Source organism: Oryzias latipes, chromosome 22 (assembly GCF_002234675.1).
Source record: "Oryzias latipes chromosome 22, ASM223467v1".
In the NCBI taxonomy this organism is placed as follows: Eukaryota; Metazoa; Chordata; class Actinopteri; order Beloniformes; family Adrianichthyidae; genus Oryzias; species Oryzias latipes.
In genome coordinates, this window is record NC_019880.2 from 20,765,422 (window position 1) to 20,783,459 (window position 18,038).

Here is an 18,038-nt window from a genome sequence, read left to right on the forward strand (position 1 = left end):
CTAAAAGCATCTGATCAGCTGATCTGAGGCACCGTGCCGGCGAAAAGGGAGTGAGAAGCTCAGAGAGGTACAGCGGGGCAAGACCGTGTAAAGATTTAAAAACAAGCAGAAGAATCTTAAAATGAATTCTAAAATGCACAGGCAGCCAGTGAAGCGATGCTAGGATCGGCGTGATGTGGTCTCTCTTGCATGCTCCAACCATAAGACGAGCAGCTGCATTTTGAACACGTTGGAGATGCAAAAGAGACGACTGGCTGGGTCCAAGATAAATAGAGTTGCAGTAATCCAGCTGGGACGTGATGAAAGCATGGATTACTGTTTCAAATTGTGCAGGTGTTAAAAAAGGTTTTACCTTAGCAAGTTGACGAAGGCTTAAAAAGCTTAACTTCATTACAGAGCTTATCTGTTGGTCCATCCTAAAATTACTCTCCAATTTAACACCCAACTTAGAAACAGTTGTAGTGTACAAAACAAACAGTGTACATGTTTTGTAAACGTCTTTATTGTGTGGACATGTTAATTCACAGCCTTTCCGCAGAACACCACACTTCAAATTCAAGTGATATTGTTGTGTCCAGTAGATGTTGTACTACAGCAAATGACGTTTCAAGAAACACTGCATGAAAGGCTTCAATGCTTCATGAAGCTTCATCTGCCAATCACTACCAAATGGGTAATTTCATTATAGCCTTTTATTGTGGCCAGTCTAGGTACAGCTGTGAAACAATCAATCTGTCTAGTCAGCATCTTGATATGGTACACCTGTGAGGTGGGTTGGAAAACCTCAGCAAAGGAGAAGTGGTCACTATCGCAGATGGAGACACATTTGTGAACAATATTTGATAGAAAATGGTTATTTTGTGTTTGTAGAAAATGTGAGTTCATCTCATGATAAATGGGAGCAGAAACAAACGTGTTGTGTTTATATTTTTTCTTTTCTTTCCTTTAACGTTTATTTAACTAGGGGTCCCATTGAGATTTAAAACCTTATATTCAAGGGAGCCCTGGTCAGTAGCTGCGATTACATGTGCAAAATGTTTTTGATTGGATCAGAGATCACATTAGAATTGAACTGTGTACATGAGACCAGAAAAACCTTATCCATATATAACAAACGTTTACATACGCCACACTTTCGGTCAGAATAAATCCTTTGGACATGCCCAGAAATAGCGAGTTCTGTTGTAAACAAACAAAGCTGCAGCATAGAGCGAGATGACTTTCTAAACATGATTTTATCATTGTTATGTTTACTTTTAAGTGCCTGTTCGCTGATATTTTTTTAATCCGTGCGGCTGGTGGTTTATTCTTGGCTAAACAGAACCTGAAGAAGGGTTAGGATTGGGCTAATATGTGCTAAAAACATTTAGCTTTGGATGAACATAAAATCCCTGCGGTCAATGGTGTAATGTGCATCTTGGCTGGACGTAAATATGGGGGGATAACTTCAGCCTTTATTTTGTCTGGACATGAATATAAACACAAATGCACATGATTGTTTACACAGTTTTTAAGGACAGCGCAGCATTTCCGCATTCAAAAGCCGCCTCCGTTAGCTCACACACTGTCACTGAAACACGGTCCTCCCGGGAGACCCGGTTTTCCTGAGTCCAGCAGCTCGCTCACGCAGAGCGGACGGACGGTCTGCGGTCTGAAGCCTCCTCTAGGGCGCACATCGTAACAAAGACCCTCCCCTGCCCGCAAACACGAAGCTATGAGTCCGGCTGCTCTGCTCAGAGACACGCTCTCCTCACGCGGAGCAGCAGGTCGGTCCAGTTTGCGTTCACACTCCTCCTCTGGAGCGCTATGCCATCTATGCATGACGTGAAGCCAGATCAGTGACCCACGATCGGAATAAACTGTTTATATGCACTACGATCGGATCAACAATCAGCATAACCCAAAAGAAAGAAAAAAATTTTGATCCGAATGATTCTGATCATGTCAGAGTTTTCCAAACGGAGTGTTTACATGACACTCTTTACTTTTTACTCACACACTTTATTCTGATCAGACTTTCATTCCAATTACTTTCATCCATGTAACTGCAGCTACTATCTGGTATCTATCTCGCTGGCATTCAATTAGCACCTGTCAGCATGTTTGACCCACAAATGACCCTGAGACACTAAAGACACATGCATAGCCAATGAAAAGAAGGCAAAGCCGAGGATAGGCAGTGTGGTCTGAGAAGAGGAAGAGGCGGAGACCCACTTGCCTTCCAAGTTCTGTTCTCCTGCTGTGCCCATGTATTATGCATGACACTGCTGTGCATATTTGAAAGGCCCTCTGGATTTAGCACATATATAGATATATACATACACACAAGCTGTTCCTTTCATCATTTAGTCAACTGCACTAAAGTACTGGTGAGAAAGAGAATGAAAGGGCGTCTGCTGAAGGTGTGGGTGGCTCTCCAGAGCACAACCAGCTGTGTGTCTGTGTGTGTGTGCACAAGCGTGTGCATTTGTGCGCCAGTGCAGGCTGGCATTGGTACTTGCAACATGCAGGGAATGAAGTGTCATTAAATTTGAAACAAACATCTGCACTGTATTTAAAGATAAAGTGTGTTGATATTTGTGATGCTTTGCAATCGATTTGTTACTAAATCACATTAACATAAACTGTGACATGCTTCTAAGTCTAATTTTGCATCAATGTTTTGGAGTTTTGTTAAGAACCCAGACCCATTTTTCCTGAAAGATTAAAAAATGTCCAGTGTTTTCCATCCGGTGTGCCACGGGAAATGACCCATTCACTGATCTAAAAACATTTCCCATCTCCAGGATATCAGCTCTGTGTTCATCCAAACAGGCCCTGATAAAACACTGACTAGGTAGGAATATGAAAGATCATAAAATACTTTTTCCTTTGTGTTTATTTGATTCTATTAAAGACATTTTGATAAGAATGACGGTACCGCGATTTAGCGGCATCTTCAGCTCTGTTTTTGGAAAAGTCCCGCCCCTTTATCTGTCTCCTCCAAACATTCTTGGAGGCTTAATCACACGTCATCAGTCTGACCAATCAGAAGTGGTTAAAGTCTTCACTTCCTTGTTCCGACTCGGCTCATAAAATCTCCCAATTCCAACAAAAAAAAAACAGCTAAAGCTCGTCTTTAGCGGTGTAGCTTTTCCACAGAATCCGGAGTCAGACCGTGGAACAAGTGAACAGCCAAACATCCCAGAGTTTGGTCCAAGTCATCTTTCTAATAATGTCTGGATTATTTTATATGTTAAACTTAAGAATAAGTAATAACAACATTTAAGAAACAGGATTAAGATGAAGTGGCCAACAATTAGACTAAATTGAAACAATTTAATCATCTAAAAAGAAATAAAACATTTTTGTTAAAGTTTTGAAAGACTTCATCTTTGATTAAGACAAAAGAAAAACTAATAAAACTTCAACATGTTCACGTTTTGTGTAGTTACAGAAAACAGAAATATGTTAGTTTTTTTGTGTACAATTTATCAAACATAGTGTGATCATATAATTGTTCAAAAATTACAGTTGCCTTTGACATTGAAAAAATAAATCACTATTTAGAAAAAATATATTTGTTTTTTTGTGTGGTTACATAAAATTGCATGTTAATAAACTGAAGGGAAAAACAACTATCAGGGTAAAATTTCAAATAATTAGTTGAAAATTATTACTAAAAACTAACTTTTATTACATCTTTTATTACATCTTTTAGAAATAACAGCTGCAACTTCCAGCTTTTTCTGTCACAATTATCAAAAAAAGGCACGTGAGATCATGGAGGGGACTGTCCATCAATACAGACTATGAGTTTCTCCTTTTTGAATGCTGGTGTACGGGATTTTTGTCAAGGAGAGAGTGTACCTTGGCCCAGATAAGGTTGAAAATCACTGATGTAGACTGCACCACAAACCAAGTGGACCACGAAACACATTTCTGATGTTTCTGTTACACTTAAGTCACCATGGGTTCCTACGGGCTAAGTGGACTTTTTTGATTTTGATATGATTTGAAATGGTTTATTTCAAGCAATCAAATAAGAATAATACACAAAAAACATTACAATCATCAGTTATACATTCATACAAAGACGTATCAAATTTAGGAATATTAGACATAAAATTAAAGATTGCCTGAAAGGGAGTGGAAGGAAGCGAGTTTATATAATCCCACCCCTCTTCTACCGTAACCATTTTATTACATGATTTATCATTATCTGGTTCATAACTTTTATCAGACAGAATTAAGAATCCTTAGGTATCAATAAATCACATGGCAAAGATAAATTACTTAAAATTATGGAAAAAATAGACATAACTATTTTAGAAATCAACATGACAAATGCAGATCAGTGGTTGACAGATTATTCACAAAGGTTAGATTAATAATTGTTCTAATTCTATGCCACCATGTCTTATAATTATAAGACTAGGACTGTGCAAAAAGCAGCCTGGAGGTAGATTGCGACATTTGCACCAATTCAATGCAGGCAGAGATGCGCTACTAAACAGAAGAAAATGAAAAGTAGAAGCCCCACCTTGCTAGTCCAGTGTGAACACCACAGGCTGAATGCATGTTAATGAAACTGCGTAATGGACGTTCTTGAACACGCAACACATGCCCAGTGTGAATGTAGCATTATAGTAAAGTAATGTATGCAGTCATGTTGGCCAGGCCTTCTGGTCTGCCATCAACGTGTGCCTCTGACCTCTGTATCTTTCTTTTATGCTGATGTGAAGTCAGCAGTGGGCTAGTTCATTTTAGCTTAACACCTGTATAGGCCAACCTCCCTCTTCTTTCTCTCTACCTCCCTCCCCGACCTCTCCTTCATCCCTCTTATACTTTTTTCCTTTGTACTGCTCGACCCACGCCTAGCCCCTCTGTCGCCTCACAGTGTCCTGCTGCCGAGGCTGGAGGCCAGAGTGAAAGTGTGTCACTGTGTGTCTGAGAGAAAGAGAGAGGCACCTTGGTTGGGTCAAATAGACACTCTCATAATCCCACCAACTGGCAGCTGCTCCTACACACCTTGATTTGATATCTGTAACCTCAACTCGTCATTATCATAACTTTTCTATCCGGCTGCCGTTTTCATGGCTATTTACACTGACCGGCCCAGGTGTGAGAAATGCAGCATCAGCTTTTGTCTTGCTGAAGGGCATGTTTAAACCTTAGTGCGGATTGTTTTCAACTCTGCTTTTTTTTATAGTGACAACAACCTTACTTAGGATGGCTGTTTGACCAGGGGCACATGAATCTGGCCTGTTGGGCTGCCATCTTAAGGGAAATTTTCAACTGTATTACACACTATACATTGAAAGACAAAACATTGTTTTTTATCAGCATATACTGTCGTATGGCACTACCTGATTCTTTTACTCTTTTGCAAGAGCTTCCCATTATTACTCAGACTTCTAAACAACAACTTCAGCAATGCAAATTCAGGTTTGGATGTTTACCTGCATTATAAGGCTCTACAAAGTCAAGAGTTGACCGTAATTTCCACACTATAGAGTGCACCTGATTATAAGCCGCTCCCATTACATTTTTAAAGGATATACCATTTTGTATATACATGAGCCGCACATGTCTATAAGCCACATGTGGCCACATTGAAACGTGTTGTAGCATTAGGATGTGTATGTGCTGAAACTGCGCGTGTGCGTAAGACAGAGGGGGGAGCGCGTGCAGCGGAATGAGGGAGCGAGAGCGCGCAGCAGAAGTGTGTTGGGGGTGTGCGTTCATGTTTTAAATACAGAGTGAAGGAGAACTGTTATAATAGAAAGGTTTCCCCCAGAAGAAGATGAATGGTTCTTTATTAACCCACTCTGGGGGCTCTGAGGGTCCGAACGGGGAAGTGAACCCCAAAGGAAGATCCCCCAATAGCGGAGAGGATTTCCCCTGCATTTGACCACGGTCAGAAAGAAAAAAGTAATCGCAGGAAAGGTTCAACACATGATATATTTACAAGGAAAGACGGTACACAGAAAAAGTTTTCAAAGTTTTAATAAAATACCTGTGCTTTTCTTTCCAAACTAGGGGTGTGGCGATAACCGCATCACAGCGGTGATGATTCATCACTTTTTTTTTTGAAAGTTCTGCATATGGTGCGTGATTTGAACTATAATAAACACAATCATCTTTACTGATTAATTAACTTTTTCTGCGAGCCCTGTGTTCAAATTTCAAGGGCTTCTGGGGGAATTTCCATTGTATTCATATCCATTACAAGCTGTGTGCATTCTTGAGTTTGCGATGTGGCTGTCCGCCGTGGGATTTTGTGTGTGTTCAGGGGTCGGGTTGCAAGAGTCTCTTGCTGCTTTATCACAGCGGTGATCAAAATCCCACACCGTCACAGCTCTACTCAACTACAAGTATACGCCATTTACTCCAGAGCGGATTAATAAAGAAACAATCACCGTTCTTCTGGCGGAAAACTTTTATAACTGATCTCCTTCACTCCTAACACCAAAAATGAACACGCGCGCACCCCCAACACTTGTGAGCGCTCTCACTCACTCTTCTCTCTCACTCACTCTTGTTCTGCACGCGCTCCTTCCTCTTACACACGCAGCGCGCTGACACATATAGTCATCCTACAACACCTATATAGTTAGTTCATTAGTTAATTACTTTATAATGTTGTTTGTTAAAAAAGAATACTGCGTTGTAATTATTACTTGTAACGGTATTCATTTGCTAAGTGGCCGCCGGGGGATTTTGTGTGTGTGCGTGGGGGGGGTTGTAAACCGCAACTCCACAACTCCTGCTGCTTCATCACCGCGGTCAAAATTCCCACCCCGTCACAGCTCTATTTCAAACAGTGCCTGTGATGCGGCAGTAACACGGCAATTTATTGACAATTTATTGTTAACATGCACAAAACCAGTGGTTGGTGTCACCCAAAGGAGCACCGCAATTAGGGAGACCATCCCTGAGAGGTTTTCTGGCAAAGATGTGATATCACAAAACAACATTTATATGTAGCTGTGTGATACTTTAGTAAGCGTTTGAAACATTACCTTTGAGAAATGTGTCACCTTTTTACATGAACAGCAAATGCAAAGCCTTAAATGGGTAAACAGTGAACTACATGTCCATATAGTCATAAGGCCTGGTGTATTTTAGCACATAGCTGCCTACCAGAGAAGAAGGTCATCAAAGTAAAGTTGATGCGCATGTTTGCCATGCTTTTCCACTGTTTCCCCACACCCTCTGTGAAATCCAAACTTCAGGAGTCTAATTGAAGTAACACTCCAGCTCGCCATGTAAACCAGAGCTGTTGTGAAAAGCCCTTTCAAGTTGAAGTTGCCTGCGGACCTTGAGCCTTGTGAGAGAACAAGTGGGCGTTCATTTGGTCATGAAGCTGTGATGTTTTTTTTTAACTCCCCGTTTAATATACAAGCTGAATTTCCAAATGAGCTAAATTAAGGACATTATAAACCCTGTGACAATTTCAACTTAAAATCAAATTATCTTTTTTTTATGATGAAAATTGTGAGGATTCTTTAGCTTTAAAAAAAAGAGAATTTCTGTGTGAGAGATGTCAGGCAGGTCAAACTGGTTGATAAGAATACAGTACAATGTTTTTTGAGTACCTTTTAGAGCTGGAATATCAAATGGTTCTAGTTTTACTTCCTTACTTAATTCCTGTTTATGCTGAGTTTCTTTCTTCTTCTAAGACCACTCATCTGCCACAAGGCCTCTAAACTGAACTCCACATTTCATTCACTTCAGACAATCTGTTTGTAAATCAACATTGTTTTGTCACAGGTGTTAGCTCACCTTTGAACTAATAGTTGGTCTGAATGCTTAAGGATGCGTGTGTGAACTCTAATGTGTACCTCTTGACATGTTTATGAGTGAAGATTTTTGGAGCCAACTGGTATGTTTGTAACATTTGAGTGTGTGTGAACAGGCCCCGCCCCTTTTAGATTTTTGTATATTTACACCTGAAGTAACGATTATAAACTTCCAGCAACTTGTTTTACCCCCCCCCCCCCCCCCACACACACACACACACAATAATCCTTCCCCCTGCAACATCCCTTCTCTTCTTTTTCATCTGATCCAGCAAAAAATTGTTACAAATATAATTAAAATAAATAAAGTTTTGCCTAAATTACAAAAGGGGTTTATACAAATGTACACCTTCTGAATCAGAAGATTCATAACCGTTGAATGTTTCAAGAGGCCTTCAGCTCTCATCTGCCTGCTCAGCTGTTGGACAGGACAAAGGAAAAAAAAGGTGTTTGGGTCTACAAATCCAAAGTTTGACTTAGTCTTCTTTCTTTTTCGGCTTTTCCCATCAGGGGTCGCCACAGCGAATCATCCTTTTCCACCTCACTCTATCATGGACATCTTCTACCCTAACATTAGCCAACTTCATGTCCTCTGTTAAGACATCCATATATCTCCTTTTTGGCCGTCCTCTTGCCCTCCTGCCAGGCAGCTCCATCTCCAACATCCTTCTACCAATATATCCACTATCCCTCCTCTGAACATGTCCAAACCATCTCAGTCTGGCTTCTCTGACTTTGTCGCTAACACAGGCAACATGAGCCGTCCCTCTGATGTACTCGTTCCTTATCCTGTCTAACCTGGTCACTCCTAAGGAGAACCTCAACATCTTCATCTCCGCTACCTCCATCTCAGCCTCTTGTCTCTGTCTCACTGCTACCGTCTCTAACCCATAGAGCAGAGCTGGTCTCACCACTGTCTTGTACACCTTTCCTTTGAGTCTTGCTGGCACTTTTCTGTCACACAACACTCCTGACACTTTCCTCCAACCGCTCCAACCTGCCTGCACTCGCCTCTTCACCTCTTTTCCACACTCCCCATCACACTGAACTGTTGACCCCAAGTACTTAAACTCCTGCACCTTCTTCACCTCAGTCCCCTGTAACTTAACGCTTCTACCTTGATCCCTCTCGTTCAGACACATGTATTCTGTCTTACTACGACTGACCTTCATACCTCTTCTTTCCAGAGCAAACCTCCACCTCTCTAGCTGTTCCTCCACCTGCTCTCTACTCTCACTGCAAATTACAATGTCATCCGCAAACATCATTGTCCAGGGAGATTCCTGTCTTACCTCGTCTGTCAGCCTGTCCATCAGCATAGCAAACAAAAAAGGACTCAAAGCTGATCCTTGGTGTAGTCCCACCTCCACCTTGAACTCCTCTGTCTGACCTACAGCTCATCTCACCACCGTCATACTTCTCTCATACATGTCCTGAACTACTCTGACATACTTCTCTGCCACTCCAGACGACCTCATACAGTACCACAGCTCCTCCCTCGGCACCCTGTCATACGCCTTCTCTAAATCTACGAACACACAATGCAGCTCCTTCTGACCTTCTCTGTACTTTTCCATCAACATTCTCAAAGCAAAAATGGCATCAGTGGTGCTCTTACGGGGCATGAAACCATACTGCTGCTCACAAATCTCCACCTTCTTCCTAAGCCTGGCTTCCACTACTCTTTCCCACAGCGTCATTGTGTGCCTCATCAACTTTATTCCTCTATAGTTGCTGCAGTTCTGCGTGTCACCCTTGTTCTTAAAGATCGGGACCAGAACGCTTCTCCTCCATTCCTCAGGCATCTTCTCACTCTCTAAAATCCTATTGAACAACCTTGTTAGAAATTCCACTGCTGTCTCTCCTAGGCACTTCCATACCTCCACAGGTACGTCATCAGGACCAACGGCCTTTCCGCTCTTCATCCTTTTCAGAGCCTTCCTAACCTCATCCTTTCCAATCTCTGCTACTTCCTGCTCCACAACAACCACATCTTCCTCCCTTCTTTCCCTGTCATTTTCCTCGTTCATCAGCTCCTCAAAATACTCCTTCCATCTTTTCTGTACACTCTCCTGGGTTGTTAGCACCTTTCCATCTCTGTCCTTAATCACCCTTATCTGTTGCACGTCCTTCCCATCTCTGTCTCTCTGTCTGGCTAGCCTGTACAAGTCCTTCTCTCCTTCCTTTGTGTCTAACCTGTCATATAGCTCATCGTAAGCTTTCTGTTTGGCCTTTGCCACCTCTCTCTTCACTCTACGCTGCGCTTCCTTGTACTCCTGTCTACCTTCCTCAGTCCTTTCTACATCCCACTTCCTTTTAGCCAACCTCTTCCTCTGGACGCATTCCTGTACTTCCTCATTCCACCAAGTCTCTTTACCGTCTTTCCTCTTTCCAGATGACACACCTAGCACCTTCCTACCTGTTTCCCTGATAATCTCTGCTGTAGTTTCCCAGTCCTCTGGAAGCTCATCCTGACCACCCAGGACCTGCCTCAACTTCTGCCTAAATTCCTCACAAGTTTCTTCATTCTGTAGCTTCCACCACTTGGTCTTCTTTTCTGTTTTCCCTCTCTTCTTCTTCCTGACCTCCAGAGTCATTTTACACACCACCATGCGGTGCTGTCTGGCTACACTCTCTCCTACCACCACTTTGCAGTCATTAACCTCTCTCAAATGACCTAGTCTACATAGGATGTAGTCCACCTGAGTACTCCTACCTCCACTTCTGTATGTCACTCTATGTTCCTCTCTCTTCTGGAAGTAAGTGTTGACTACAGCCATTTCCATCCTCTTCGCAAAGTCCACCACCATCTGTCCCTCCAGATTCCTTTCCTTCACACCAAACCTGCCCATCACCTCCTCATCACCTCTGTTGCCCTCACCAACATGCCCATTAAAGTCTGCTCCAATAACAACTCTCTCTCCTCTGGGAAAACTCTCTATGACCTCATCCAACTCACTCCAGAATCTCTCCTTCACTTCTAACTCACAGCCAACCTGTGGCGCATACCCACTGACTACATTCACCATCACCCCTTCAATTTCTAACTTTAGGCTCATCATCCTGTCTGAGACTCTTTTCACCTCTAGAACGCTGTTTACAAACTCCCCCTTCAGAATCACTCCTACGCCGTTTCTCTTCCTATCAACACCATGATAGAACAGTTTGTATCCTCCTCCAATACTACGTGCCTTGCTGCCCTTCCACCTTGTCTCCTGCACACACAGTACATCTACCTTCCTTCTCTCCATCATGTCTGCCAGCTCTCTGCCTTTCCCTGTCATTGTGCCAACGTTAAGAGTCCCTATTCTCAAACCTATGTTCCTGCCTTTTCCCTTCTCTCTCTGGCCACGGACCCTTCTGCCTCCCCTCTTTCTTCCACCAACAGTAGTCAAATTTCCACCGACACCCTGTAGGTTAACAGCATCGGTGGCGGTCGTTGTTAACCCGGGCCTCGACCGATCCGGTATGTCTAAAGTGTTGTGGATGATTCGCATGGTTATTTTGGCAATTTTTACGCCGGATGCCCTTCCTGACGCAACCCTCTCTATTTATCCGGGCTTGGGACCGGCACAGAAGTTACTGGCTTGCAACCCCTGTGGCTAGATTGCAACCCCTGTGGCTAGATTATAGACCACATCCCAGCAGATTTCCACCATAGCTCGGTTGGTTGGAGAATCGGTCTAAAGAGCGGATGCAGTTTCCTGTCTGTGTTTCTGTTTCAGCATCAGCTTCTGCTTGAAACAAATGAGTCAGCTTCCACTCATTTGAAGCTTGTGGATAATTAATATGTGGCATAAAACCAAATACGTCCTCCTGTCTGTCATCCTGAACAGTCCGTACTCTGCTATTGGTTGTTACCGGAGCCTCTGATCCATTCGTCTGTGAGCGTTCTCCGCCAGCAGGGATTTTCACAGTCTGCTCAACCACATTGTTTTGTTTATTTATTTATTTAATTTTGCAGGAGACTAGTTTGCAGTGAAAGAATACTGCAATGTTGCAGGAAAACATACAGTATATCTTGCTGCAGCGCCATCCTCCAATAAATGGGTGCATTTATTGGAGGATGGCGCTGACTGATGTATGAGCAGAGTTCCTTCGCTAAAGCCTGACCTTCACCCAAAATACAGATTTAGTTTCCAAAATCTGCAGAGTGTGGTGTGCTACACATGCTGTTTAAGACATGTAAAAATGTTCTACATACTAAAATCTTAATTGAAGTGAAATATATGCTCAGTTTCTAAATGAGGTCAAAGCAGACTCCAGAGAAAACAACTGCAGGTTTGTGTTTACATAATCAATGTGCAGACGTCCAACCCCTGAACAGGAAGCCAGTTTAAAGACAGCGGATGCGTAATGAGAAGTTTGGTACTAGTTAGTTTGATCCTATCTGGTTAAGTCATCAGTGCAGACGTGAACCAGCTCTGTTAAAGGTTTAAATGTCATCAGTTTTACCGTCTCTTTTCCAAGGAAAGGTCGGCATGGTCACTTCCTCCTTTGTTTCAATAAGTTTGACCTCACAGAATAGACTTAGTGACATTGAAAACCTGCAGTCAAAACATTCTGGATGTCAGATTAGCATTTTGGTTGGGTTTTATTTGGGATTCTTCTGTCATCAGTGGGGTTAGACCTTATTTTCTCACTCAGTGAGGTAAATGACGCCACCTTAGCTTAGAAAAGAAGCAGCCTTCTGCCACCAGTGTGGACTCTGTTTGCTTAAGCACTGAGGATCATATGATATTGGAAAATGTTATACTGTGTTTTCTGAGGCAGAAAGGCTATTTGGGCCATAAAACTTCAGATTTTTGGGTTTTTTCTTTGACTTCTTGGTGTTCCCCTCTGATTTCCTCTCAACTCTTCTCCTCATCTCTAGCTTTAAGGTTTGCTTTGTCCTCCGTTCTTTTGGTTTCAAACTTTTTCTTTTTTTAATGTGTTTGTCACTGGGGAACCTAGACGGCTGTACTCTAGCCTCCTCTCTGCAGAAATCTCTTTGGTGTCGTGTCTCAGCTCTGCAGGTATTTTGAAGAAGGCTGCTTTTCTGACCCATTCCAGTCCACCAGAGCCACTGGGAGACCCTCACTCACACACCTGCCTTGCCTTGTGCTGTGTGGCAGGGGATTGGGGCTTACTGCGGGAAGTGTGTGCGTGTGAGTGACTGCAGCTGCTTTTGGCTGTCCAGGCTGCCTCCTCGTTTTCAGCTTCATTTCCCCCCCTAATGAAGATTCAGAGGCAGTGCAAGTACCGGCAGGAGAGAAGGATGAAGGAGGTTTGGATGAGAACGAAGGATCAAATGAGCAGACATCGACGGCATAAAGGGAAGGGGGGTTCCAGTCTGATGAAGTGGAGGGAGAAGATGAAATCGGAAAAAAGGAGGGAATAAAATTAAGATTGCGAAACAACAAAGTTCAGGAGACGTGCATGAAAACGGTGGAAGAGATTGCCAGAAGGATGAATGAGTAGAAGGCGGCTAAAATGGAGAACGATTAGAGAAAACTGTGATGAGTTTTTGGGATAAAAATTGCTGGCGACGAATTTGGCGTCCCCTTCCCTTCTAATTAGCTTACATGGCTGTGATGAATGGCGCAGTGCTGAGGACCCAGTCGGTGAGCCGACCTTGTCGCGTGTGTTGACAGGGTGAGGTGACTCCACGCCCTCCTCTCCACCACACCGCCACCCGCGTTGATTGTGCCGCCTCTGGTGAAAGCAGATGCTGCTAATATCTGGTTTTGTGTCTGTTTGTGAGTTTGGATACTTTCTGCTGTTGTGGCTTGTACACATCTTTTTCATTTGTTTGCAGTTTTCAAATCCTAACAACCTGGAAGAAGGCCAGTTTTGTCTCACAACTCAAATACTGCATGAGCTCCAGGTTTTCCAAGAGGTGAAGTATTTTTGGAGATTAAAGATGAATCAGGGGATTACAGGAATATATCGAAATCCTCTTCATTTTTTAGATGATTAGTTGCCAGGTTGCTCCATAAATTATGGAGCTGAGACGATGTGTCCCTCTGATTATCATTTGAATCTGTAGGTAGCTAACAAAGTCCACGTATGCCTCCATTGATGGCCGTCGTGGTTGGACCACAGTTTGATCATTCTGTTTACTGACGTTCACCGTTAGGATCTCTACCAAGTCCAGCTTTGAACAAATCACTGAGATGATATGTCATCAGTTGGGGTTTTACAGGTTATATATAGGTTTCATGATGGAAGTTTTTCACTGTTCCCCATCACTCTCTTCAGTTACAGTGGCGATGCCTTTAGGGATCTCCAAGTCTGTGCTGACTCGTCCGAACTCCAGCAGCACCATTTATAATCAGCTCACAGGAGAGGTGGTTCTAGAGAACGCACACAACTCTCTGAATCGTGTTTGTCTGTGTTCTCTGTTTCTAACTCAGGTTTCTAACTGATGACGGTTTTCAGAAGAGCCGCTGAACCCAAGCGCTGACCTTCATTGCTGTCATTTTTTAACAGATTGTTCAGCAATCAGCACCACTTTTTTCTTTATCTGGAGTGCATACAGACGTTTTCCCCTTCGTTGTGGATTTTGCAGTGGAGATGAGCAAATCCATTTTCTGCTTTAGTTTTGAATAACTCTTTTTCTGTTGCTTTAACCTTAGTTTTATGTCCCCCGGTCACGCTAGTCTTAGAAACTTTGTTTTTGGGTCAATCAGTGTTGAAAAGAATGAAGACATGAAATGAAAAGTGCCCTGATGACAGGAAAACAAGGTATCCGTGCATTTAAGCGCTCTAAAAAATGTGTTGCTGTTGTTCCACCGGTCAGCAGGTCTCAAACATGCAATGCATTTGCCCCCTGCAGAGCAGCAAGAACTGGCGAGCAGCAGTGGATCTGACGGGACGGCTGCTGACAGCTCATGGTCAAGGATACGGCAAGGCCGGCCAAGCGGCGTCTCACACCACCGACTCTCTGCAGGTAGGATGCCAGCAGTTTCTCTGCAGCCATCCATCTCGCTGTCTTCCCGCCACTCGAGTGCTGTGTTTCTGTGGGCAGGAGAGATGAATGAAGCCAAGGCGCATGTTGTGCTGCCTAGTAATGCGATTACTTCTTAGTAGGAAATAGAACCCGTCCAGCAGTAGACCTAAGAGCATTCCTGGAACAAAATGTTGTTAGCTACCACACCTGAATAGTTAAACTATTTTAGAAGATGCCTGTCTGATTTAGAGACATGTCTAGAATTTTTGACTGAATTTGAATGCTACTTTCTACTGATTACTTTAAAGGGTCTATATCCTGCTTTTCTTAAGTCTTTTAGAGTAAACTAAATCCACATTTATGATCATATATGACCTTTGACCCACTAAAGAACCATTCTTTTGTGAAATATGAGTTATTTTTGCTCATTTTCCTACCTGGAACTAAGACGACTGGATCTCTGAGGCTCCGCCTTTCTCTCCTTGTGGGTGCCGCCCATTTCGTGACATCATCCTAGAGTTGGCCTCAGCATAGTGTCTGAGTTTCTCCCATGAAAACAACACATCTGAACATTTCCAAAGATGGATGTTCATATTGTTCATAAATGGAAGCATTTAGCCGATCACTAGCTCCACGGAGGAAGTGGGCGTGTGTGTTAGACTGGGGGAGGGGATTGCAGAAAATTCTCTTCCTGGAAGGGGCGGGTTCTCACTTTGTGATGTCACAATGTGACAATGAACCCGCTCATTTTTGTGGATTGGGAGGGGCTGGTCCTCAGAGAGCAGGTTTTTAGTGGAATACTTAGAAATGAGTGAATGGATCAAAGTACCACTTTGGGGTTGTTTTTCATGAGGAATAAACATTATAAATCACTTAAAAGCTCATAAAAGTTGACTTTGCATGATATAGACCCTTTAAATAATGATGCATTGAAACATTCAGGACGTTTCAGAGAGAACGCAGATATATGAACCTCTTTAACCCATTTCTATGTGAAATGTTTGTATGGAAAATGCCACAGTGGTGCTGTCTGCCTGATAACACCGGCTGGAAAATGGTTTTACCAACAGTTTAGAATGATTTTCTGTGTGTTCCAGCTCTGGTTTGTACGCCTGGCTCTGTTCACCAAGCTGAACCTTTTCCAAAATGCTGAGCTAGAGTTTGAACCCTTTGGCAACCTGGATCAGCCAGACCTGTATTACGAATACTACCCAGCTGTTTACCCCGGGAAGAGAGGTATGTGTAAAAACGTCGAACCTTCCCCCATCTGATGAGTGAAATTATATATGAAGGAATGACTTTCAAATTAGGTTAAAGACAGTGAGATTTCAAAGGTTACGCTCCTCAGTTCTACACTCAGACTTTAACTCTCGTCTCCTTTCATGTTCCATTTGTCTAAAACCTGCTAAATTCAAATGTTTGCTGAAAAAGTGTCATGAAGTAATTGCAGCACTATTGTTCTGCTCTCTAGGAGAATTTAGCCTCATACCCGCATTATTAACACTGCACCACAACTTTCTAATTAAATATTCACAGGAAAGTTTCTGCCAGGAGCTTCACATCAGACTGTATCATTGACAAACTTCAACAACTCTACTTGTCTCCAGCAGTTCTCTGGTTTTGTTTTTCCTCTTTTTACACTGCATGAATCGCTCTCTAATGTATTCCCATTACTTTGGATCTGCTTCACCCTCTGGCTACCACAATGAAGGCAGTATCAGAGATACAGCTGCACACACACACTTGTTCTTAAAAAAGAGCAGCGCTCAAAACGACATCGCACAGCCTTCTGACAAGCGCACCCATTGACTTTCCATTGCTCAATATTAAACCCTTTATGCCCACTGATTCCCCAGAGACAAACTGCTAAGTTGTGTAGTATAGGATCAGAAGTCCAACGTTTGTATTGTCTGATGCATGTGTAGGCTGTTTTTTTATCCCCAACAACCCTCTGTTAACGCGATAAAAGAAGGCTTATACCTGTGTCATCACCAAGAATTGAGAGTAACCCTTGTGCTATCTAAGGCCCTTTACCATTGGGAGTTGGGTCATCTAGACCCACTACTAGACAGTGCTCTGAACCTTTTTTCTCAAATGATTTGTGATCTTCACTGGTGTCCATGGATTACATGAAATCTTTCCACCTTTATCCACCTTTGTCATGGTAGGGAGAACACGTCAATGTAAGGGTGGGGTCATCTAAGATAGCACAAGGGTTAACTCAGCAAAAGCTTGCTCATCCCTCATTGTCTTGCTTTTGAAATAAAAACTGAGTTTAAAATGGACTGTTAAACAATGGCGCAGTAACGTCACTCAGAAATACACTCATTTAGCAGGTAAGCGTATAACAAACGGTAGTTTCAGTAAATCTTAGCAATAGTAATCAACCAACAAATTGCTGTTTCTGTTTACCAATATGCATTTCCAGCAGACTTTCTGCCTCTGCTGTGTTCAATTGTTAGACTGCAGACGCCCCAAAGGTGGCGCTAAATCAGGGACGTGTCGGGTACGGACAAAATGGAAGGAGATTTTCAAACAATGATCAAATTTTGTAAGTCTTAAATAAAACTTCACATTGGTTCCTAAAATGCAACCAGTGGTATAAGGATTCATTTTATTTACTGGCCTCAAATGGATCCAGATCATCTTTAGCCAAACAAACAAGTCAACTAGAATGAATGTCAAATCCATTCACATGTTAGTTTCCTAAAGTTCCCCACTGTTGTTTTTCCACATCCAAAGAATCCAAAGGGAACATTCTTAGAACATTCTAGACACTGGATGGTCACATGACTTTATTCAAAGTCTGTCCACACATTGGACTGGAATGATGGACTGATCCATTTTGTAAAGTAAACGTACCACGTTTCTATCTAAAACGGTATTTTCGGAGATCGATATAATGGATTTATTTCATTTACAACAATCTTTGTAACGGTTTAGGTGGATTCGGTTTAACAACTAGCCTCAAACAGATCGATCTGGTTGGATTGTTGGAATAGAAATCAATTAAGTGATTTCATCGTTACACCCCTGATTGCAGCCTACCAATGCTGCTAGATGATTTTTCTGTGAGGATTCTGTGTTGCTTTAAGTTGAAGCTGTTCTTGTCTTTGTGTAAAAGCTGCTTCAACATTTTAGGATTCTAACCAACGCCCCTTGACAGCTGAATTTATTTCCAGCCATAAAAAAAATCACTTATGTTTTTGCTTTCAAGTTGATGCTAAATTAAGGTTCCTTGTTTTTTGCAGAGTTTGGCCAGAGGCACAATTTATTTGTGATTTTAAAATAATAGTTAGGCTCATATAGTCATTATTTTCCCA

At 42.5% G+C, this 18,038-nt stretch overlaps 1 protein-coding gene across 2 annotated transcripts in view; it reads left to right on the forward strand.

Moving 5' to 3' along the window:
• trappc12 (trafficking protein particle complex 12) overlaps window positions 1-18,038 on the forward strand; it is a 33,241-nt gene that overhangs the window by 6,882 nt on the left and 8,321 nt on the right. For both annotated transcript variants that reach the window (XM_023951255.1, XM_020713791.2), the window contains exons 4-5: window positions 14,602-14,715; window positions 15,813-15,951. In XM_023951255.1, coding sequence (XP_023807023.1) covers window positions 14,602-14,715; window positions 15,813-15,951 — 253 coding nt within the window. The remainder of the gene's footprint in view (window positions 1-14,601; window positions 14,716-15,812; window positions 15,952-18,038) is intronic.